This window comes from Pan troglodytes, chromosome 13 (genome assembly GCF_028858775.2).
Source record: "Pan troglodytes isolate AG18354 chromosome 13, NHGRI_mPanTro3-v2.0_pri, whole genome shotgun sequence".
Classification (NCBI taxonomy): domain Eukaryota; kingdom Metazoa; phylum Chordata; class Mammalia; order Primates; family Hominidae; genus Pan; species Pan troglodytes.
Genome location: NC_072411.2, coordinates 76,446,293 through 76,471,117, shown reverse-complemented (window position 1 = coordinate 76,471,117; position 24,825 = coordinate 76,446,293). Strand labels below are relative to the sequence as shown.

Genomic DNA, 24,825 nt, shown 5'->3' with positions numbered 1-24,825 from the left:
GTAAATAATGGGCAAAAGATCTGAACAGACAACTCACCAAAGAAGATAAACAGATAAAAGCATGTGAAAATGTCCAACACCATATATCATCAGGGAATTGTAAATTAAAACAAGATACCATTACACACCTATTAGAATGGCCAAAATCCAAAATGCTGACAACAATAAATGCTGACAAGAATATACGGCAACAGAAGCTCTGATTCATTGCTGACAGGGATGCAAAATGGTAGCCACTGTGGAAAACAGTTTGGCAGTTTCTTGGGAAACTAAACATAGTCTTACCACATGATCCAGCAATTGTGCTCCTTAGTATTTACAAAAAATTAGTTGAAAACACGTCCACACAGAAACCTTCACATGGATGTCTACGGCAGGTTTATTCATAATTTTCAAAACTTGGAAGCAACCAAGATGTCCTTCAGTAGTAGTATATTCAGACAATCGAATATTACTTAGCACTAAAAGAAATGAGCTATCAAGTCATGAAAAGACATGCAGGAACCTTAAATGGATATTACTAAGTAAGTTAAAGAAGACAATCTTAAGAGGTCACATAGTGTATGATTCCAATGATATGACATATGGAAAAGGCAAAACTATGGAGACAGTAAAAAGATCAGTGGTTGCCAGGGGTTGGAGGGAGGGTGGGATAAATAGGCAGAACACAGAAGATTTTTAGGGCAGTGAAACTACTCTGTATAATACTATAATGGTGGATACATGTCATTTTATAATTATCAAAGCCCATAGGATGTACTACATCAAGAGTGATCTCTAACTTGAACCATGGCCTTTGGGTGATAATGTGTCAATGTAGGGCCATTGATTGTAACAAATGTACCATTCTGGTGCTGGGATGTTGATAGTGGGGGAGGCTATGCATGTATGCTGATAGGGGCTATATTGGAACTCTGTACTTTCTGTTCAATTTTGCTGTGAACCTAAAACTGCTCCAAAAAATAAAGTCTCTTTTAAAAAAGAGTTTTAGGAGGGGAATTCATAATCAGATTTAAATTTGCAATAGATTGGCTGCAGTGACTCATGTGGGTGGAAATAAAGAACAAAAATGGGTGTAGGAGAACAGTTAACGCAATGGTCTAGCTAAAAGATGGTGCTAGTTTAGGCCAAGGTGGCAGCAAAGGAGAAGGTGAAAACATGCTGCCCCTAGAGAGGGAAATAAGATTCCCGTAAGTGTAACGAACTGTTTGCCCTTAGTTTCCTCATCTATTAAAGGAGAGAAGAGGAGTATAGGGGTTAGAAGACAGCCTATCACTGAACCAAACTTAAGGCAAACAGAATCAACTGAGTTCTTGAGTCAGACATCTTTTCTTTTGTAATGTCAACCCTATATTAGACAAGAGCAGTATCAGGCAGACCATGGTATTTATGAGAGAACTTTGAACACATAACTTCCTGAGCACTCTTTGAATATAATGACCCACTTCTTTATTAACCTAATTGTGCTGATAGTGACTAGTAAATATGATAATGTAACCAAATACCAAAATGGACATTCTAGAAACTCAAAAATACTTAGTGTTATTTTCAGTTGGATTTTTCTTTTGTTTATATTTGCAATTTTGAGTCTTACTTGGTAATCTTTATGTAACCTAAACAATGTTTTATAAACTTTAGGAAGCTATTACTCATGTATAAAGTTCATAAAAGTTCATAATATATAATGCATTATAGTGTTCAAAATGTTATAATGTTCATAATATACTAATAATTCTATTTCATTGCCACTACCTCATTCTTGTTTCTGTTTTCACTGAGTGAACAGAAGTAAACAATGAGAGAGATTTCAGACCCAGAAATAGTATATCCTAAGGTTTTGGTTCTTTTATCTTATTCTCTAATCTCCCAAACAAGCTCTTCTAAAAATATATCTTATTAACATAAAAGCCTATTAAGGAGAATGACCCTAAAAATGCTAGATAATCAGAGCTACAAGCTCACTGGTTAGCCAAGTCTTGACAAAGAGCATGTTTGAGTTTAACAAAAGTGCATTTGCAGAACTAATATACTGTATTGACAATGTGTAAATCTAGACATTTTTCTTGTTAGAGCTGGTTAATATTTGCCTAAAGCACAAACAACTTACCACTTGAGATATTTTTCATGACTAAAGAAAAATCTGCTTTCTTGATGTAACTGACAAAATGATTTGAGGGTACTACATAATTATAATAAATATAATCCATGCATCATTTTCATGTTTCATTCTTTATATATAATCGAATACTTAGTTATTGTGACGAAAAGTTACTATGGCTAAAGAAAATAATGCAAGTACATCACCTGAAATAACACCTGTATCCCACGATACACGAATCCAATTCCAATGCTGTTTTCTTTCTATTTCAGCAACACTATACGTAGTTTAATAGTCAAGATACCACTTGAATACTATCCAAGAATAATCAGATCTGCTCAAGTTAGGTTTATATAATTTACCAAGGTGATAGATTCTGACTTTGAAGATTACTGACCACTGATCACTAAGAACTAATATTAGCTGACCATATGATCACTAAGAACTAACTTTGACTGATAAATTTGACTGATAAATTTGAATTTCATCTTTTGTGCACTGAGGAAAGAGATTAACAATTTTCTCCACATCAAGATGCTTGTTTTGAAGGATTGATTCCATCTCTCTGAATAGTTCTTTCTCCAGTTTCCTCATGTTGTCCAACATTATTTTGGCTTTTTCCTAAACAATTAAAAATATAAAGATAAACACATATACATATACACATAAATCTAACCAAATTCAACCCATCTCTACAGATAAGGTTTGTTCATGCTGGCTTCTGATTGTGGTTTGGTTCCCTTCTTGTTCTTTAGAGACAGAAAGAACGAAATGAAATTCTTTGGGAAAATCATTGCTCTAGATTGAGTTAATGCATGAATACCAAATTATTTTTAGTAGAAAAGACAAAAACAATTATAAGAGTAGTTTATAAGTAAAAAACCTAAAAGACAACAGGACAATAGAAAATCTCATATGAACTGTGTATGTGGAAGGTTGCTGAAAACTGAGGCTGAAATGTTTTTATCAATTTTGATCTTTTACATTTAAAACCAATATTATCAGATTAATACAATAGAACAATAATGTTCAGGAAAAAATCAACCAAAAGAAGACATTTCCTCTATGACTTCGTCCTTATTTCAATAAAGGGAGAAAAAAGGTCTATGATTCTTACAGAAGTAATTTTTAAATTGTTGATGAATCACCATGATCAGTTATAAGGTACTTATCTAGAGAAAAAGTATGTAAGAAAAAACTTGGCCAGGCGCAGTGGCTCATGCCTGTAACCCCAGCACTTTGGGAGGCCATGGTGGGTGGATCACGAGGTCAGGAGTTCGAGACCAGCCGGCCAATATGGTAAAACGCCGTCTCTACTAAAAATACAAAAATTAGCTGGGTGTGGGGGCGCACGCCTGTAGTCCCAGCTACTCGAGAGGCTGAGGCAGGAGAATCGCTTGAACCTGGGAGGTGGAGGTTGCAGTGAGCTGAGATCGCACCAGGGCACTCTAGCCTGGACGACAGAGTGAGACTCTGTCTCAAAATAAATAAATAAATAAAAAGTTACTAGAAAGTGAGCATAATTTGTTTTTGTTTTTGTTTTTTTGTTTTTTTTTTTTTGGAGATGGAGTCTCATTCTGTCGCCCAGGCTAAAGTGCAATAGCACAGTCTCAGTTCACTGCAACCTCCGCCTCCCGGGTTCAAGCGATTCCCCTGCCTCAGCCTCCCGAGTAGTTGGTATTACAGGCACCCGCCACCATGCCCGGCTAATTTTTGTAGTTTTAGTACAGACGGGGTTTCGTCATGTTGGTCAGGCTGGTGTCAAACTCCTGACCTAAGTTGATCTACCCGCCTTGGCCTCCCAAAGTGCTGGGATTACAGGCGTGAGCCACCGCGCCCGGCCTGTGAGCATAATTTTTAAAATTTGAACCATTATGGGGTAGAACTCTACAAAACAAATGACCTTAACATGGACTTCAGTATGAAATTGTATGCAGCTTTTTTCTGAGGAAACACTACATTTCATATTAGTGGGAAAAAAATGGATTTTGTCTATAAATGGTATTGGAATAATTTGTTACCTTTTTGGAAAACAGAGTTAAAATCCCTACTTCATGAAATACACAAAAGTAAATTCCAGATGGACTAAAGAACTAAATTTTTAAAAAACACATATACATGCTAGAAGTTATATTTATATTGAGGTGAGGCAGGCCTTTTGAAACGTGAAATCAAGGTGCCTTAAAGCAAAAGACTAATAAATATAATTGACTAAGTTTAAAATTTTTGTCTGACAAAAAAGTTAAATGTCAAACAATAAACTGGGATAAAATTCCGCCTTATTACAAACAGTTAATATTCACATATTTTTACCTATTTAAACCAAAAAACAAAAATAACCCCAAATCAATGGAAAAATAGCCTAAGGGAAAAAATAGACAAGTAATTTAAAATAAAATACTCATGACCAATAGACATAGGAGAAGGTGTTTAATCTTACTAGTAATCAAGAAATGTAAATTAAAACTACCAATAGGATTGACTCTCCCTAACACACAAAAGTAGTTATTTACAGAGCCAGGACCAGAACCCAGCTCTTTTACTCTTCTTCCCTCAAATTCCATTATCTTTCCACTACTTTAAGTTGTCAATCGACATCTTATGATTTTTAAGTAAAGCCTAAAATACTTACAGCTTTAGAATTTTTATTTAAAAATAAAAAATTTAAATAAAAATTTTCAAATAAAAATAGGAAGTCTGGCAGAGCTTGTTGCTTTGAGCATAAGTGAAATAGGTGAGAGAAAAAAAGGCATAGAAACAATGCCAACACTGCAGACAAAAATAAATAAATTATTACCTGGAGGAAAATTCATTTAATCCGTTCCAGTGTGGACAGAATGTAAATGTATATGCCTTGACAAAGTAAAAGGAATAACAGGCAAGAAAAACCAGGAGGTAGAAACAGACAAGAAAAGATTTAAGATGGTTAATGTTTTCTTTCATTGCAGGGGGTCAACAGATGGATGGCTTTAGGCAGCCTTTCCATTCGCTTCTTATCCATTATTTTTCTTTAGCGAGCTGAATAGGTATAGACATTATAAAATGACCTATCTATCTATACCAGAAAAAAATAAATCCTTATTTCTAGAGAAGAGATTTTGAGTGATATATTGCTCTTCTATAATGCTTACATTTTAAAATAATGAGGATGTATCACTTTTTAAAAACTAAAACTCATTTTAAGTCTCTGGGGTTTTAAGTCACTTTCAATTAATTTTAATCTGGGTCTGTATCATTAAGAACATTACGTTAAGAAACCAGGTCAACTGCTCTTTGGAGGCTTTGTAATTTTTGGTGTGGGATATATACTAAGCAAGTTACTTAAACTCTCCTAGACTCAGATACTTTATCGGCAAAGTGGGAATCAAAATAGTACCCATTTCATAAAGTGGTTGTGAAGATTAGATAAAATAATTCATGTAAAAGTGCTATGTAAGTGTTCAACAAACGTTAGCTATTATTATTATGTTTAATGTACTAAGTTTCTCTACAAGATTCACATACATGTATTCATAACCAAAGATAAAAATAATACAGCTCTACTATAGTCTGAGCATCTAAACTATTCCTAAAACTATTTCTTATAAGAAGGGAGGAAAGCTGATACTCCAAAGTTCAAAATACGGGTTGAATCTAACTTTACACTTAATGATATAACAAAGAATATAATCTAGCATACCTCATTATTATTTACTACTTCCAATGCCTGTTGATGTTTTTGGTAGAGTGGGTGTCTTCTGTCAGGCTTAAAATGTGATTTCTTTTTAACTAGATCTTCAAGTTCAAATGTTGGTGAACTGGTATCCAATAGTTGTGAAATATGTGGCACAAATATGAAAGGCTTAAAAACAGATCTAGAAGAGTCTTTATTAAATTATCATGTCAATATATAAAAATATTCAGTATTATTCTAAGTCTTCTAAGATTCTCTCAATTAGAAGTTTCTGTTAATGATGCTACATACTAACTTGTTCCTGTCACATCAGTTATACCCATGCCTGTCTTCCCTGGGTACACTGGGATCTCTTTTGGGGCAGGGAACCATACTTTATTTAGTGTTGTGTTCCCATGAACCTAACAGAGGACCTGGCACATAAACAGTGTCAGCAAAGTAATAGTTTGTCTTTCCTACTTCACATTCCACAGTTGGAGGATAAGAACAACCTTTAATGTTACAGAAGAGGATTAGGACTTGGGGTGAACATCAGCGCCAGTGTCAGTAAAGGAGAACACATGCTGGGCACAGTGGCTCATGCCTGTAATCCCAGCACTTTCAGAGGTCAAGGTGGGAGAATCTCTTGAGACCAGGAGTTCAAGAATAGCCTTGAGCAACATAGCCAGACCCCCATCTCCACAAAAAAATTAAAAATTAGCCAGGCATGGTGGCATGCACCTGCAGTACCAGCTATTTGGGAAGCTAAGGCAGGAGGATCACTCGAGCCCAGGAGTTCAAGGCTACAGCGTGCTGACTGTGCCACTGCACTCCATTCTAGCCTGGGTGACAGAGCAAGGCCCTGTGTCAAAAAAAAAAAAAAAAAAAAAAAAGGAAGACTTGGCCGGGTGCGGTGGCTCACGCCTGTAATCCCAACATGTTGGGAGACCGAGGCGGGCGGATCACAAAGTCAGGAGATCAAGACCATCCTGGCTAACACGGTGAAACCCTGTCTCTACTAAAAATACAAAAAATTAGCTGGGTGTGGTGGCGCACGCCTGTAATCCCAGCTACTAGGGAGGCTGAGGCATGAGAATCTCTTGAACTTGGGAGACAGAGGTTGCAGTGAGCTGAGATCATGCCATTGCACTCCAACCTGGGTGACAGAGCGAGACTCTGTCTCAAAATAGTAATAATAATAATCAAATAAAACTGGAACTATTGGTATTTTAAGTTTCACATGTATTTTCTAGATACAAGTGCATAAGTAAATCCTGCACAACTACATCATTTAACATTTTTACTGTTACGAATTATCTAATATCATATCTGAAATCTGAGTAAGAAAATCTATCTACTTTCTTTTCTTGACTATGTTAAATCTATTTGTAGGAAGAAGGAGTAGGGATAACGCATACAAGAAACTATTCACATTTCCTTCCCATAAAAAGAGAACAGTTACACATTTGTGGATATTGCAGATTAAAGCCTGAACCGAAAATATATTAAAAATTATTGTCCTAGTTGTATAACAAAAATTTATCCTGACAAAATTATTAACATACTAATGACTCTACTCCATCCCCTGACCCCTTGCTGGTTTATAGTATTTTGTGGCTTCACCTCTCAGGATCAGGAGTCCCTGTAAAGAAGTGAATGCAAGGAAGGCTGGAGTCTTGAGGTAAAATAGAAACCATGCTTGCAGTGGTCAGGAATTCTCCCTCCATATTAATGCCACTTGGTTTATCTCGAAGAATTTCCATCATTGTTTCAAAAGTTATATTTCCTAGAGAAATAATTTTTAAAATCATCAAATACATATGCATATACGGATGCCTTGCAAGTATGAACTGCTTTCTCTACTGATAATATGTGAGATATTAGTCTTGACATAAATTAAGAGACTGACTATAAACAAACTTTGTATCAACTACAATTAGATTCATTCCACTGTCACAGGAAAGGTATGTTATTTTAAATATAAACTATGCAAAGTCTCAAAGCCATTGTAACAGGTAAAAAATCCCTAGAAAAAGGAATTAATAACACAAAAATATATTCAATCCCATTGCCCTTACAGAATTTTTTTTTTTTTTTTTTGAGACAGTCTTGCTCTGTCAGGCTAGAGTGCAGTGGTGCGATCTTGGCTCACTGCAATCTCTGTCTCCTGGGTTCAAGTGATTCTCGTGCCTCAGCCTCCCAAGTAGCTGGGACTAAAGTCGCATGTCACCATGCCCAACTAATTTTTGTATTTTTGGTAGAGACAGGGTTTCACCATGTTGGCCAGGCTGGTCTTGAACTCCTGACCTCAGGTGATCCTCCCCAGCTCGGCCTCCCGAAGTGCTGGGATTACAGGTGTGAGCCACTGCACCCAGCCTATGCCTGCTAATTTTAAAATTTTTCTGTAGAGATGGGGGTCTCGCTATGTTGCCCAGGCTGGTCTCCAACGCCTGGCCTTAAGCAATCCTCCCCCATCAGCCTCCCAAAGTGCCAGGATTACAGAAATGAGCCACTGTGCCTAGGATTTTGTCTTTAATTGAAAAAATTAAGTAAATATAATATAGTTACTGATGATTTGGATTTAAGTAGACCATTTTATTATTAGTTTTCTATATATTCCATCTATTCTTTGTCTCTTTTTCTCCATTCTTGTCTTCTTTTTATCAATTATTTATTACTCCAGTTCTCCCATCAGCTTATTATTTATACACTTAAAAAAATCTTATTACTTTCTCTTGATTTACTACAGTGGGCCTTAAATTAACTCTTTACCACTTACCAATTAACACAAGCAGGACCCATACAGAACTTAGCTCCAATTACTGCCTATCTTTTGTGCTATTCTAATGCACTTTAATTTCTACTGTGTTCGTCTGGGTCTTCTGAGAAGCAGATGCCACAACATGGGATCAAATATTTTAGGAGAAATGCCTGTGACAGAAAATGGGGAGGGAACCTGGAAAGCCTCAGAGAATCATCAGACTATGATACAATCTGAAGTCTGAGTTTAGTAGAGAAGGAAGAGAAGTTGGAGAAGTATCCCAGGCTGCCATGCCATCTAAGGAAAGCTGGGCCAGGCTGTCAGGGAGTCCTTGATCCAAGTCAGCCATTAGAGGAGTCCTGTGTATCCCTAGAATGGACCTGCCTTTGTCTCCCTGCTGCTCTCAGTCACTGGCTAAAAGCATCCTGTGAAAAATAGAGTGCTCCATGAAATCCATGCACAATAGACTTTAAGCACTGCAGCTGTGGCCATTGGTTAGAAAGTTATTATTATTTTCAACAATGTTTGTCTAGTTTTACCTATGTATCTACTGTTTCTGTTGCTCTTCATCTACTCCTGCGTACCTTGCTTCTATCTGCCTGAAGAATGCCCGTTAGCATTTCTTTTAGTGCCAATCAGCTAGTAATTCTCTGTTTTATTTCATCTCTATTTTTAGAGGATATTTTTCACTAGATATACAATTCTAAATTAGTAGTTTATCTTTCTCCATCACCTTAAAGTTGTCATTTTACAATCTTTAGAATCCCCTCCCTTCTGTTGAAAAGTTAGCTGTCAGCTTTATATTTGTTCCTTGAAGATATTTTTTTTCCTCTGGATGTGTTTCAGATTTTTCTGTCTTTTTTCCCCCTCAGAAATCTTACTATGATGGGCCTAGGTGTGGCTTCCTCTTATTTGTCCTTCTCGGGATTTGCAGAGCTTCTTGAGGCTGTTGCTTGATGACTTTTATCAGTTTGGGGAAATTCTTGGCCAGTATCCTTCAACTATTGCTTTTGCCCTTCCCTATGTTCTCTTCCCTTTCCTGTTGAGTCTCCAATCTTATGTATGTGAGACCTTTTCACTGAGTCCTATACATGCTTCTCAGATCCTTGTCTATATTTTCTAAACTTTTATTTCTGTTTGAATTGGAATCTTTTCTACTGATCCTCCAGTTCACTAATGTTTTTCTCCTGTTATACCTAATCTGTTGTTAAATCAATCTATTGGATTCTTAATCTCAGTTATAATTTTTCAGTTGTATTATTTCCATTTGGTTCTTTTACAGACTCCAGTTCCCTGATGAAATTCTCCATCTTTTCTTCTAATTATTTTGAATATATAATAGTAATTTCAAAGTCTGTTTCCAATAAAGCTAATGTGTAGACAGCCTGTGGGTCAGTTTCTACTATCTACTTTTTCTCTTGGTTTTCAGTCATTTGGTCTTATTTCTTAGCATGCCTGATACTTTCCATTGAATGAAATTTTACAGAGGCTTTGCATGATATTTTCTTTTGCAGAGCATTTAATATTCTTTTGGCAACCAGATAGAATATAGGTAGATTACCTTGATCCAGTGTTGAGACTAGTCTATCCCTTGTTTGTTCTTACTCTTCCTAAGGAGTAGCATTTCTGGGATCTCAATTGAAAGCTTAGGGGTATTTCCCAGGTACCTTCTTCTCGGCTGGCCCTCCAGTCAAATTTTTGTCCCTAAGGCCTTGTGAGACTGCAAAAAAAATCTCTGCTTAGCTTTTAAGGCTCCTAGCAGCTACTTTCTGCTTGATTTCTCAGTGTTGTGTCTCATCCTACCTACGTGCTGCTTAGAAGTTGGCAATTGTGTTAAGAAACTGTGACATAGAAAGTCAAGGTCTTCTCAATGTGTAGAGTCTTCTCTCAGCCTTCAGGATCTAGGCTCTTCGTCTCTACTCTTTTGTGTACTCTTTTGGGTATTCATCCATGTCTTCTAACAACAGAGGTTTTTTCCCTGCAGATCTCATAGCTATTCCTGGAAGGAAGTTGGTCTAATACCAGTTACTCCTTCATAACCAGCCCTCTGCTTTTTAACCACTCCACTGCACTATTATGCCTCCCATTTATTAAATACATCAGTCTCTTTTTATCCTGAAGTAGTACCAATTTCTTAATAACAGTAATGAATGTGGTGAATCCAGGTAACAAGTAACAAGTACAGTTTAAAAAACTACAACAACAACAAAAAACACAGGCCAGGCAAGCTGGCTTATGCCTGTAATCCCACCAGTTTGGGAGTCTGAGGCAGGAGTATCACTTGAGCCCAGGAGTTTGAGACCAGCCTGGGCAACATGGCAAGTCTGCCGTCTATTACCAAAAAAAAAAAATTTAGCCAGGTGTGGTAATGCATGCCTGTAGTTCCAGCTTCTCAGGAGGCTGAGGCAGGAGGATTGTTTAAGCCCAGGAGATTGAGGTTACAGTAAACTATGATCGTGCCACCGCACTCCAGCCTGGGCGACAGTGCAAGACCCTGTCAATCACTCAATCAATCACAAAACATAGTTTCTGCCAACAGATATTTTTAGATACTTTATATGGAAATGTTTAATTATTGTATTTCCATGAGTTCTAAAGAAACAAAAAAACTTTCATTTAACATGGTTGATTAAACACAGGTATCTCCTTCCTCTCTCTCAAAACCCTATAATGACAGTAAAAGAATGAAAAAATGAAGTAACTCATAAAAACAAAGAGAGCATGAAAAGCAAGAATCTCTCCCCCAACTATTCCCATAATTGGGAATTAAAAGAAAAAGCTCACAGCAAGCCTGTATCCAAATTGTAATTCACAATATTTCAAATTAAAACTGACTTCCATATAAAATAATCTAATGTTCTGCCCTCAGTTAATTATGCAGGCTACCAACTATTTTATGTTAATGACAACAGATTTATACAAGTCTACATTCTCTTATCCAGTTTCTCCACAATATAGCCATTACTTCAAAATCAAGAAAAATAACTTATTGAATTTATAGATAACTTGTTACAGAAATAATATATTTCTGTTAGTTTTGAAAAACACAGTAAAGAAGGTGCGCCTAAAAGCAGCCCTTAATATTAAAACTAAACAATAAAGCAAAAACCTGCCATCCACACCTATATATCAGGCAGATAGTTTCAACACCTAGTGAGCCTTAAAAATGATTCAAATCCAAATTCCTATAAATGGCAAGTTTTAATAAAAAACAGTGCCAGAACCATAATACTGTGATAATACAGGTATTATGAAAATATTTTCTGTATTCAAAACCTACAATTCTCAAAATGAAAGGAGGATTTACATGATCACTTGAGTGGGATAGCCATAAGTAATCCACTAGCAAGCACTGAGTAAGTACTGAGACTGCAGTGGCAGGGTTCAGTAAAATAAATGCAAAACATAGGGTGTAATTTCATTGCAATTTAAGCTAGTTATTTAAAATATATGAGTGAATATAGATTCAATTTGGATATACATGCAGCACAGTTAACAGCTATCAGGTAGGGATAGTTGGAAAGAAGAGAGGTAGGCTGTTCTAACTAGAAAAATCATAGGAAAAATTAACTATAATGTACTGGTAGACAATTTTCTGTGAAAGTATTAGAAAGACATATTCTTTTGTCAAAGCACAGAAAGCTAGATGAACTATATTTCACACTTGAGAAAAAGTAAGTTTCATGTCAGATGCATCTATTCCTATAATCATGTATGCATTTCAAATCTATGATTCAGTTATTCTTAAATATAACTGAATTATTATTATGATGTAGTAGCTAATTGGCTTATAATTATTTCTTTTTTCTTTCTTTCTTTTGTCCAATTACCCTAAACCTTAGAATTCTTGGCATTTTCCTCTCCATCTTGATTATGCATTGTTGTTCTTCATTTTTAAAGAATATCTGCTAAATTTATTTCCTGAGCCTTTAAGTTTATTACTAGCAAAAAGTACACAACAGTGATCTTTGTTAAGCTATCTGCAAATTACAATTTAATTCAAATCAACTAACAACACTTTGTTAATTTATTCAATACTTACTAAGCACACACAACATAATGAATTAGGTGCTGAGAGAAAAATACGACAAGTAAGAAAGTCCATTTTTTTCAGTTTCATAGAGAAGAGCACAAACACTGCTGGTTTCTTCATTTGTAAAATGAAGATATCTATTTCACATGGTTGCTTAGAGAATAATATAATTAGGCCAGGTGCGGTGGCTGACGCCTGTAATTCCAGCACTTTGGGAGGCCGAGGTGGGCGGATCATGAGGTCAGAAGTTTGACACCAGCCTGGCCAACAAAATGAAACCCTGTCTCTACTAAAAATACAAAAAATTAGCTGGGCTTGGTGGTGAGTGCCTGTAATCCCAGCCACTTGGGAGGCTGAGGCAGGAGAATCGCTTAAACCCGGGAGGCAGAAGTTGCAGTGAGCTGAGATCAGGCTACTGCATTCCAGCCCGGTCGACAGTGTAAGACTCTGCCTCAAAAAAAAAAGAATAATATAATTATATCATTTAGCACAGTATCTGGCCCTTGATAAAAGCACTTAATAAATGGGAGTAGGTGTTGCTGCAACAGCTACTCCTGATCTACTTTTTTTTTCTTTTTTTAAATTTTGAGTTCCGGGATACATGTGCAGGACATGCAGGTTTGTTACATGGGTAAACGTGTGCCATGGTGGTTTGCTGCACCTATCAACCCATCACCTAGGTATTACGCCCCACATGCATTAGCTATTTTTCCTGATGCTCTCCTTTTACAATAAGTCTAAAATTAAAATCCTTAGTATAACATGCTTTAGCATTTTCTACATATCTATCTACATGGGGGAAAAAGATAGTTTAGATAACCTATTTATTAAACCATAACATTAAGAAACTTTACAGAAAACTTTTCAAATTATAACATGTTCTTTTGGAAATTAAAATATAAATAAGATATTAACTACTTTGAAAACAATAATGTAAAGGCATTCTACAAATATTCTGTCAAACTTTTTCCTTTTTTTATATTGAGATTGGATTTATTTAAATAGCTGTATTAGCACCAAACAACATTAATAATAAAAAGTAAAAGAAACATATATACAGGGGAATGTACTCATAACTTCACGTAAAAAGATCCTTTGCCACTTCCTGTGTACCTGTCAATAAAAGACTGAAAATATCCAACAGCATCAGCTTTATTCTAGAGTCTCACTCTATTTTTGCTACAGGTCTGAGTTAATATCTTGACTTTCAAGTGGATAGGAGTGCCCACCTCCTTAGACTACTCCTACCCTATGCTCCACCCTCAATCACCAACACCTTTTGGGTGAAGTTCTAAACCCAGGAAGGGAAGAGGATGAGTTGTCCTCTCAGACAAAGGAAGATGCAAATCATCCCTCTGGGATGGTTAGGTTATTATCTCAGAGTAGTTGATTCTTCTAAGATGGAAAACTACACTCTTTACCCTCAAATCTTCCATCTATCCTATCTCTACAAATGGCATTTCCAACTGTTCACTGGTTCCCAGCAGAAACCTGGTATTCATTTATGACATCTTTCTCTCTCTAACCTTCACTCCAATTAATTAAGTCCTGTCCATTCTGCCACCAAAGTATATGCCAAATCTGTCCACTTTGCTCCAACTCCATGCCACCACTGCTATTTCTGGGCTAGCTAACCTTTAAGAAAATTAGAGAAAGGAGCCTCTTCTTTGGGGCAGATAGTGGGGCTGGATTTCAGCCCTACTTACCCCCTTGTGCAGGGCATGATCTCCATAACCTTGCTTGGTGGCCCTGGACCCCAGACCAAGCCATCCTGTACTGTTGTAATCAATTCCGTAATGTTTTGGCCACACCCTCATAATAACTACCATATAATTTGTTTAATGAATACATGAGAAGCAAATATCAATCACTGATCCATCTCAGAGTAGTTGCTTTCTGACCGCTTTATAGAACCATTTACCAGCCAGGCACAATGGCTCGCACCTGTAATCCCAGCACTTTGATAGGCCAAGGTGGGCAGATGGTTTGAGCCCAGGAATTCGACACCACCCTGAACAACATGGTGAAACCCTAGCTCTACAAAAAATACAAAAATTAGCCTAGCATGGTAGTGCACACCTAGAATCCCAGCTATTCGGGAGGTTGAGGCACGAGAATAGCTTGAACCCGGGAGGCAGAGGTTGCAGTGAGCTGAGATTACGCCACTGCACTCCAGCCTGAGTATTGGATCGAGACATTGTCTCAAAAAAATTTTTTTTAATAGAAACATTTTATCCTTCAAGTGAAGGAGGGTATATTAGTCACATTTTTATTAGTAGCATGACCCTTTTAGCAATTATCTGCCACTCAGTAATCTAAATAAAGCTTACTTTGCTGGAATTATTTGGAAGCAAAAGGAGAAAATACGTTGGAAGTTATTTTTTAAGAGTTAGTAATAACCCAACATGAAAATGGGAAAAGGATACATTAATAAACAACTCACAAAGCAATTACAAATTCTCAGTAAATGTAAGAATATATCTAATTTCACTAAAAAAAATATTAAAATTGTAACATGCCATTTTTTTTCTTATTTCTCTTTGTGGGTACATAGTAGGTGTATATATTTACATGCCATTTTGCCTACAAAATTTATAAAGGTTGAAAAAAATCCTCTATTGATAAGCATGTTAGAAAATGGGTACTCAAATATTATTGGCAGTAATTTAAATTTATGTAACTTTTCTGGTGGTCATTTAACAATGTGTTTCAAAAACCTTCAAATGTATATAAGCTTTGACCTGACATTCTACTACAAACTCATTTTTAGAAAATAGTCATGGGGCTGGGTGCGGTGGCTTGGCTGGGTGCAGTGGCTCACGCCTATAATCCCAGCACTTTGGGAGGCCAAGGTGGGCGGCTCATTTGAGGTCAGTTAAGTTAGAGACCAGCCTGGCCAACATGGTGAAACCCATCTCTACAAAAAATTAAAAAATTAGCCAGGCGTGGTGGCAGGCACCTGTAATCCCAGCTACTTGGGAGGCTGAGGCAGGAGAATCGCTGGAATCCAGGAGGCAGAGGTTGCAGTGAGCTGAGGTGGTGCCACTGCATTCCAGCCTGGGGGACACAGCAAGACTCTGTCTCAAAAAAAAAAAAAAAAAAAGAAAATAGAAAAGAAAATAGTCATGGATATGAATATAAATAAGCTATAAGCATGTTATATAATTTCAATAATGAAAAACTAAAAATAACCCAAATAACAGGGAATTTGATAGCTAAAGTATGATTCATACAATCAATCTTTATTATACAATGATTAAAATACTACCATAAGGGAATAACAAAATAATAGGATACTACATATCTGTTTTAAAAAATGAGAATGTTCTGTATATATTGAAACAGAATGATCTACATCATATATTGCTAACTGATCTACATCGTATATTGCTAACTAAAGTTACGTGGAGAAAAGTGTAAATAGCATGCTATCATTTCTGTAAAAAAAGAAAAATTACATATTTGTTTCATTAAGCATATATCATCTCTGGAAGAACACATAAGGAACTGCATATGGGAAAAAAAAACTAAGTATCTCGGGACAGGGTAGGAAAGAGAGACTTCATTGTATAATCTTGTGTACTTTAGAATTTTGAATCATGTGAATATATTAATTTTTATAAGTAAAATAATATCATAGAATATTAAATGACATGGGAAGGAGTTCTACTTTCAGTGTGGCTAAGTGAGCTCCTATCAGGCCAATCCTCCCGCAGATAACTATCAACTTGGGACAAAATACAGAAAAACAACTACCTGAAGGCTCTTTACAATTAACAAATGAAGTAACATTCTGGAGGAAAGGTGAAAGTTGGGAGACAGAATGAAAGCATAGGGTAAGTTTATTTTTGTTATGGCTTTAGCTTGAGGGAAGCTCATGGTCAATGCTGTGTCATTCTATGCAGACAGCAATAGAAAACTTTGGTCTTTCTGGCCTGAAGAACCAGACCTCAACCACAAGCAGTAGGAAGTGAGGGGGCAGGCTGGGTGCAGTGGCTCACACCTGTAATCCCAGCACTTTGGGAGGCCTAGGTGGGTGGATCATCTGAGGTCAGGAGTTCGAGACCAGCCTGACCAATATGGTGAAACCCCATCTCTACTAAAAATACAAAAATTAGCTGGGCATGGTGACATGTGCCTGTAGTCCCAGCTATTCAAGAGGCTGACACAAGAGAATTGCTTGAACCCGGGAGCAGGAGGTTGCAGTGAGCCAAGATCGTACCACTGCACTCCAGCTTGGGTAACAGAGCAAAACTCTGTCTCAAAAAAAAAAAAAAAAAGGAAAGACAAAAAAAAGAAAAGTGAGGGGGCAATCCCATAAAAGAGAGAGTCAGAGAGGAGAATTCCCAAATTCTATGTAAAAGAACTGCCCAAATCTCCATCTGATTGCTGATTAAGCATGTGTGGGGCAGACTGCAAGCAGCTCAGCTAAGGATAAAAGAGCTAAACTGAAATTTGAGTTGCCAACCAAGAGACAGAATTTGCAGGCTGAGTACAACCAACTAAAGTAGCTGCTAAAACAAGAATTATCTATTTGTTCTTAGGTGAATTTTGGTGATTTGTAGCTTTCAAGGAACTGGTTCATTTCCTCAGAAATCATGGTTTTGAGCCATCTTCTGTGGACTAGATTCCCATGTCAGTTGTTTACAAAACCTTTTTGCAGTGCTCTTTTGCTGTCCTAAAAGAGCACTATCGGCCGGGTGCGGTGGCTCATGCCTGTAATCCCAGCACTTTGGGAGGCCGAGACGGGTGGATCACCTGAGGTCGGGAGTTCAAGACCAGCCTGACCAACATGGAGAAACCCCATCTCTACTAAAAAAAAATACAAAATTAGCCGGGTGTGGTGGCACACGCTTGTAATCCCAGCTACTAGGGAGGCTGAGGCAGGAGAATCGCTTGAACCTGGGGAGGCGGAGGTTGCGGTGAGCTGAGATCGCGCCATTGCAATCCAGCCTGGGCAACAAGAGTGAAACCCCATCTCAAAAAAAAAAAAAAAGCACTATATGGAAACTGAGCAGTTGTCTACTCCATAGGTTAGTTCTCAAAGGCTTTGGTATGCTGTTTAGGGTCAGATACACCTATGTGCAGCTTAGGGTAGGCCCAGGCATTCTTACACAACTTCATGGGATTTCTTTCCTGAGCTACTTCTGCTCCTCAATTCTCCCTGACATTCTGGCTTCCAGGGATCCCCCTTCCAGGTCCTCTAGCTAGAACAACAGAGCCTTGGTGGTCTCCCTTCTTTGCCCAACTGCTTCCCACATCTGGGTCTGCCTCTGAAGCCAAGAGGCAGGAAAACAGAGAGAGGGCAAAAAGCAACAGAATTTCTCCTGTGGTATTTGGACCACAATTCCTCTAGTGGGAGAGAATTCCCTTCCTTCAGAGTTTTAGATGCCTCCCAGCAGCTGCTACCCTCATCACATAACCATCACAAGATTGCAGATTCAGGACTGGAGTTTGCCTGGGAGCTGGGACAAGACAGAAAGAAAGCAGAAAAAAAAAAAAAAAATTCCCAGGAGATTTCTCCCATGCTATGTCTTGTTGGTGCCCACCTTCCCTCTCCTCAGACAAGAAAAAGAAGGTTTCTCTTGGAGCTCTTTCTGTTGACACCCAGTACACAGTTCTGGGATTCATGCTGTTTAACACCAGGCTGGATGAAATGAGAAAAACAAGAACAACAACAACCATGAAACTCACTCCTGGATCATTCCTACTTTGACTTCTGGTTTTTTTTTGCCCTGCTAACTGCTCCGTTTTACTTTTAAGACTCCTCAGAAAGCTGCTCCATGCATTCTTTCCAGATTTTTAGTTATATTCAGAGAGAGAGAGACAGAGTAGAGTTTACTTATTCCATCTTACCTGCAATGAGAACCAGCTTCCATTAAATGTTAATGAACTATACTCTAATTATTTAATTTTTAATTTAAAAAAATTTTTTTGAGACAGAGCCTGGCTCTGCCACCCAGGCTGGAGTGCAGTGGTGCAATCTCGGCTCATTGCAACCTCTGCCTCCCAGGTTCAAGCGATTCTCCTGCCTCAGCCTCCCAAGTAGCTGGGATTACAGGTGCCTGCACCATACCTGGCTAATTTTTGTATTTTTAGTAGAGACGGGGTTTCACCATATTGGCCAGGGTGGTCTCGAACTCCTGACCTCAAATGAACTGCCCTCCTTGGCCTTCCAAAGTGCTGGGATTACATACGTGAGCCACGGAACCCAGCCACTCTAATTATTATTATAAAGATGCAAAACATGCTTAAGGATTTTTTAAAAACTTGAAAGTAAAGAATAGAGAAATGGGAGTTATACAGAACGAACCAATGGAACTTGTAGAGATTAAAATTATAATAACAAATCAAAATATTACTAGATGAGATTAACAGCAGATTAAATCATGCAGAAGAAAAGAGGAGTGAACTTGAGGACATTACAGTAGAAACAATCATAATAGTCGTAGAAACTACATCTTCAACTGAACCCCCATGTAACAAATATTTTCAGTGGCAAATACATGTAGATTCATTATAGCAGATTTGCCATTTGGATGGGAAATTTGACTAAAATATAAATATCTGTCATACCAAATATTCATATAGTGGGTATAGAAATACAGGTATGCTGGGATCTTGTCTGGTTTACTGGTTACAAACCAGTGTTTGTTCCTCACCAGGTAGCTCCAGGTGAGCCCACAAAATAAATGTGGCTCAGAGTTCAATCTCTCACAAGAAACTGTATTGATCCACATCCTGGAGCAGCAGGCAGCTCAGTTCCATCCTAAACTCTGGGTAGGGAGTGGAGTAGCATTTTTCAGACTCATAGCCGTAACAAGGAGTCCAGTTCCTGCTCCCCAAATGGATCTTTTTCACCTGTACACCTACATTCTCATGGATGTTAACACTCTAGCCTCTAAGGTGTATATCTGGTCCAGAATCCCCCAACTGACACAGAGATGAGGAGGATTGTGTGGGCCCTCTCTTCATTTTTGGTACCTGGTGATTTTCTCTTCTTGTATTTGAACTTAGCTATATATGTCTTGAATGTTTAAATATTTTATCCAACATCTCTCAAGTTTTGGAGTGGAAAGAGGGAATTCCTATATCTGCTCAGTTTGCCTTCTGGCCAGAAGTTCTATATATAAGAAAATAACTGATAAGAGTACTACTCAAAAATAAATAACAGCAGCAGCAGCAATAGTCAAAGAAGCCTGTCTCCAGGTTGCAATGAATTCTCAGAAGAAAAGTAATCTCAATTTTGTTTTAAGAATATTAATAAGAACTGAAAAAATGCATCTGAGCATTGAAAATCTGAACTTGACCTTCAAAAGAATCATGACCCTCTCACAATTGTATAATACTTACCTCAAAAAATAGGTTTATTCTGGAGGAGCCAAGATGGCCGAATAGGAACAGCTCCAGTCTACAGCTCCCAGCGTGAGCGACGCAGAAGACGGGTGATTTCTGCATTTCCATCTGAGGTACCGGGTGCATCTCACTAGGGAGTGCCAGACAGTGGGCGCAGGCCAGTGGGTGCGCGCACCGTGCGCGAGCCGAAGCAGGGCGAGGCATTGCCTCACCTGGGAAGCGCAAGGGGTCAGGGAGTTCCCTTTCCGAGTCAAAGAAAGGGGTGACGGACGCACCTGGAAAATCGGGTCACTCCCACCCGAATATTGCGCTTTTCAGACCGGCTTAAAAAACGGCGAACCACGAGATTATATCCCACACCTGGCTCGGAGGGTCCTATGCCCACGGAATCTCGCTGATTGCTAGCACAGCAGTCTGAGATCAAACTGCAAGGCGGCAGCGAGGCTGGGGGAGGGGCGCCCGCCATTGCCCAGGCTTGCTTAGGTAAACAAAGCAGCCGAGAAGCTCGAACTGGGAGGAGCCCACCACAGCTCAAGGAGGCCTGCCTGCCTCTGTAGGCTCCACCTCTGGGGGAAGGGCACAGACAAACAAAAAGACAGCAGTAACCTCTGCAGACTTAAATGTCCCTGTCTGACAGCTTTGAAGAGAGCAGTGGTTCCCCCAGCACGCAGCTGGAGATCTGAGAACGGGCAGACTGCCTCCTCAAGTGGGTCCCTGACCCCTGACCCCCGAGCAGCCTAACTGGGAGGCACCCCCCAGCAGGGGCAGGCACACTGACACCTCGCACGGCAGGGTATTCCAACAGACCTGCAGCTGAGGGTCCTGTCTGTTAGAAGGAAAACTAACAAACAGAAAGGACATCCACACCGAAAACCCATCTGTACATCACCAACATCAAAGACCAAAAGTAGATAAAACCACAAAGATGGGGAAAAAACAGAACAGAAAAACTGGAAACTCTAAAACGCAGAGCGTCTCTCCTCCTCCAAAGGAACGCAGTTCCTCACCAGCAACAGAACAAAGCTGGATGGAGAATGACTTTGACGAGCTGAGAGAAGAAGGCTTCAGACGATCAAATTACTCTGAGCTACGGGAGGACATTCAAACCAAAGGCAAAGAAGTTGAAAACTTTGAAAAAAATTTAGAAGAATGTATAACTAGAATAACCAATACAGAGAAGTGCTTAAAGGAGCTGATGGAGCTGAAAACCAAGGCTCGAGAACTACGTGAAGAATGCAGAAGCCTCAGGAGCCGATGTGATCAACTGGAAGAAAGGGTATCAGCAATGGAAGATGAAATGAATGAAATGAAGCCAGAAGGGAAGTTTAGAGAAAAAAGAATAAAAAGAAATGAGCAAAGCCTCCAAGAAATATGGGACTATGTGAAAAGACCAAATCTACATCTGATTGGTGTACCTGAAAGTGATGGGGAGAATGGAACCAAGTTGGAAAACACTCTGCAGGATATTATCCAGGAGAACTTCCCCAATCTAGCAAGGCAGGCCAACGTTCAGATTCAGGAAATACAGAGAACGCCACAAAGATACTCCTCGAGAAGAGCAACTCCAAGACACATAATTGTCAGATTCACCAAAGTTGAAATGAAGGAAAAAATGTTAAGGGCAGCCAGAGAGAAAGGTCGGGTTACCCTCAAAGGGAAGCCCATCAGACTAACAGCGGATCTCTTGGCAGAAACCCTACAAGCCAGAAGAGAGTGGGGGCCAATATTCAACATTCTTAAAGAAAAGAATTTTCAACCCAGAATTTCATATCCAGCCAAACTAAGCTTCATAAGTGAAGGAGAAATTAAATCCTTTATAGACAAGCAAATGCTGAGAGATTTTGTCACCACCAGGCCTGCCCTACAAGAGCTCCTGAAGGAAGTGCTAAACATGGAAAGGAACAACTGGTACCAGCTGCTGCAAAATCATGCCAAAATGTAAAGACCATCGAGACTAGGAAGAAACTGCGTCAACTAACGACCAAAATCACCAGCTAACATCATAATGACAGGATCAAATTCACATGTAACAATATTAACTTTAAATGTAAATGGACTAAATGCTCCAATTAAAAGACACAGATTGGCAAATTGGATAAAGAGTCAAGACCCATCAGTGTGCTGTATTCAGGAAACCCATCTCACGTGCAGAGACACACATAGGCTCAAAATAAAGGGATGGAGGAAGATCTACCAAGCAAATGGAAAACAAAAAAAGGCAGGGGTTGCAATCCTAGTCTCTGATAAAACAGACTTTAAACCAACAAAGATCAAAAGAGACAAAGAAGGCCATTACATAATGGTAAAGGGATCAATTCAACAAGAAGAGCTAACTATCCTAAATATATATGCACCCAATACAGGAGCACCCAGATTCATAAAGCAAGTCCTGAGTGACCTACAAAGAGACTTAGACTCCCACACATTAATAATGGGAGACTTTAACACCCCACTGTCAACATTAGACAGATCAACGAGACAGAAAGTCTACAAGGATACCCAGGAATTGGACTCAGCTCTGCACCAAGCGGACCTAATAGACATCTACAGAACTCTCCACCCCAAATCAACAGAATATACATTTTTTTCAGCACCACACCACACCTATTCCAAAATTGACCACATAGTTGGAAGTAAAGCTCTCCTCAGCAAATGTAAAAGAACAGAAATTATAAAAAACTATCTCTCAGACCACAGTGCAATCAAACTAGAACTCAGGATTAAGAATCTCACTCAAAGCCGCTCAATGACATGGAAACTGAACAACCTGCTCCTGAATGACTACTGGGTACATAACGAAATGAAGGCAGAAATAAAGATGTTCTTTGAAACCAATGAGAACAAAGACATGACATACCAGAATCTCTGGGAAGCATTCAAAGCAGTGTGTAGAGGGAAATTTATAGCACTAAATGCCGACAAGAGAAAGCAGGAAAGATCCAAAATCGACACCCTAACATCACAATTAAAAGAACTAGAAAAGCAAGAGCAAACACATTCAAAAGCTAGCAGAAGGCAAGAAATAACTAAAATCAGAGCAGAACTGAAGGAAATAGAGACACAAAAAACCATTCAAAAAATAAATGAATCCAGGAGCTGGTTTTTTGAAAGGATCAACAAAATTGATAGACCTCTAGCAAGACTAATAAAGAAAAAAAGAGAGAAGAATCAAATAGACGCAATAAAAAATGATAAAGGGGATATCACCACCGATCCCACAGAAATACAAACTACCATCAGAGAATACTACAAACACCTCTATGCAAATAAACTAGAAAATCTAGAAGAAATGGATAAATTCCTCGACACATACACTCTCCCAAGACCAAACCAGGAAGAAGTTGAATCTCTGAATAGACCAATAACAGGAGCTGAAATTGTGGCAATAATCAATAGTTTACCAACCAAAAAGAGTCCAGGACCAGATGGATTCACAGCCGAATTCTACCAGAGGTACAAGGAGGAACTGGTACCATTCCTTCTGAAATTATTCCAATCAATAGAAAAAGAGGGAATCCTCCCTAACTCATTTTATGAGGCCAGTATCATTCTGATACCAAAGCCGGGCAGAGACACAACCAAAAAAGAGAATTTTAGACCAATATCCTTGATGAACATTGATGCAAAAATCCTCAATAAAATACTGGCAAACCGAATCCAGCAGCACATCAAAAAGCTTATCCACCATGATCAAGTGGGCTTCATCCCTGGGATGCAAGGCTGGTTCAATATACGCAAATCAATAAATGTAATCCAGCATATAAACAGAGCCAAAGACAAAAACCACATGATTATCTCAATAGATGCAGAAAAAGCCTTTGACAAAATTCAACAACCCTTCATGCTAAAAACTCTCAATAAATTAGGTATTGATGGGACGTATTTCAAAATGATAAGAGCTATCTCTCACAAACCCACAGCCAATATCATACTGAATGGGCAAAAACTGGAAGCATTCCCTTTGAAAACTGGCACAAGACAGGGATGCCCTCTCTCACCACTCCTATTCAACATAGTGTCAGAAGTTCTGGCCAGGGCAATTAGGCAGGAGAAGGAAATAAAGGGTATTCAATTAGGAAAAGAGGAAGTCAAATTGTCCCTGTTTGCAGACGACATGATTGTATATCTAGAAAACCCCATTGTCTCAGCCCAAAATCTCCTTAAGCTGATAAGCAACTTCAGCAAAGTCTCAGGATACAAAATCAATGTACAAAAATCACAAGCATTCTTATACACCAACAACAGACAAACAGAGAGCCAAATCATGAGTGAACTCCCATTCACAATTGCTTCAAAGAGAATAAAATACCTAGGAATCCAACTTACAAGGGATGTGAAGGACCTCTTCAAGGAGAACTACAAACCACTGCTCAAGGAAATAAAAGAGGATACAAACAAATGGAAGAACATTCCATGCTCATGGGTAGGAAGAATCAATATCGTGAAAATGGCCATACTGCCAAAGGTAATTTACAGATTCAATGCCATCCCCATCAAGCTACCAATGACTTTCTTCACAGAATTGGAAAAAACTACTTTAAAGTTCATATGGAACCAAAAAAGAGCCCACATGGCCAAGTCAATCCTAAGCCAAAAGAACAAAGCTGGAGGCATCACACTACCTGACTTCCAACTATACTACAAGGCTACAGTAACCAAAACAGCATGGTACTGGTACCAAAACAGAGATATAGATCAATGGAACAGAACAGAGCCCTCAGAAATAACGCCGCATAACTACAACTATCTGATCTTTGACAAACCTGAGAAAAACAAGCAATGGGGAAAGGATTCCCTATTTAATAAATGGTGCTGGGAAAACTGGCTAGCCATATGTAGGAAGCTGAAACTGGATCCCTCCCTTACACCTTACACAAAAATCAATTCAAGATGGATTAAAGATTTAAACGTTAGACCTAAAACCA

General features: G+C 38.5%; 1 protein-coding gene across 1 annotated transcript in view; it reads right to left on the bottom strand.

The window, feature by feature from the left end:
* Window positions 1-361: 361 nt before the first annotated feature.
* Window positions 362-24,825, bottom strand: part of SCRN3 (secernin 3) — a 33,988-nt gene continuing 9,524 nt past the window's right edge. The window contains 3 exon segments of the mRNA XM_009443784.5: window positions 362-2,719; window positions 5,778-5,952; window positions 7,374-7,536. Coding sequence (XP_009442059.2) covers window positions 2,537-2,719; window positions 5,778-5,952; window positions 7,374-7,536 — 521 coding nt within the window. The 3' untranslated portion in view covers window positions 362-2,536.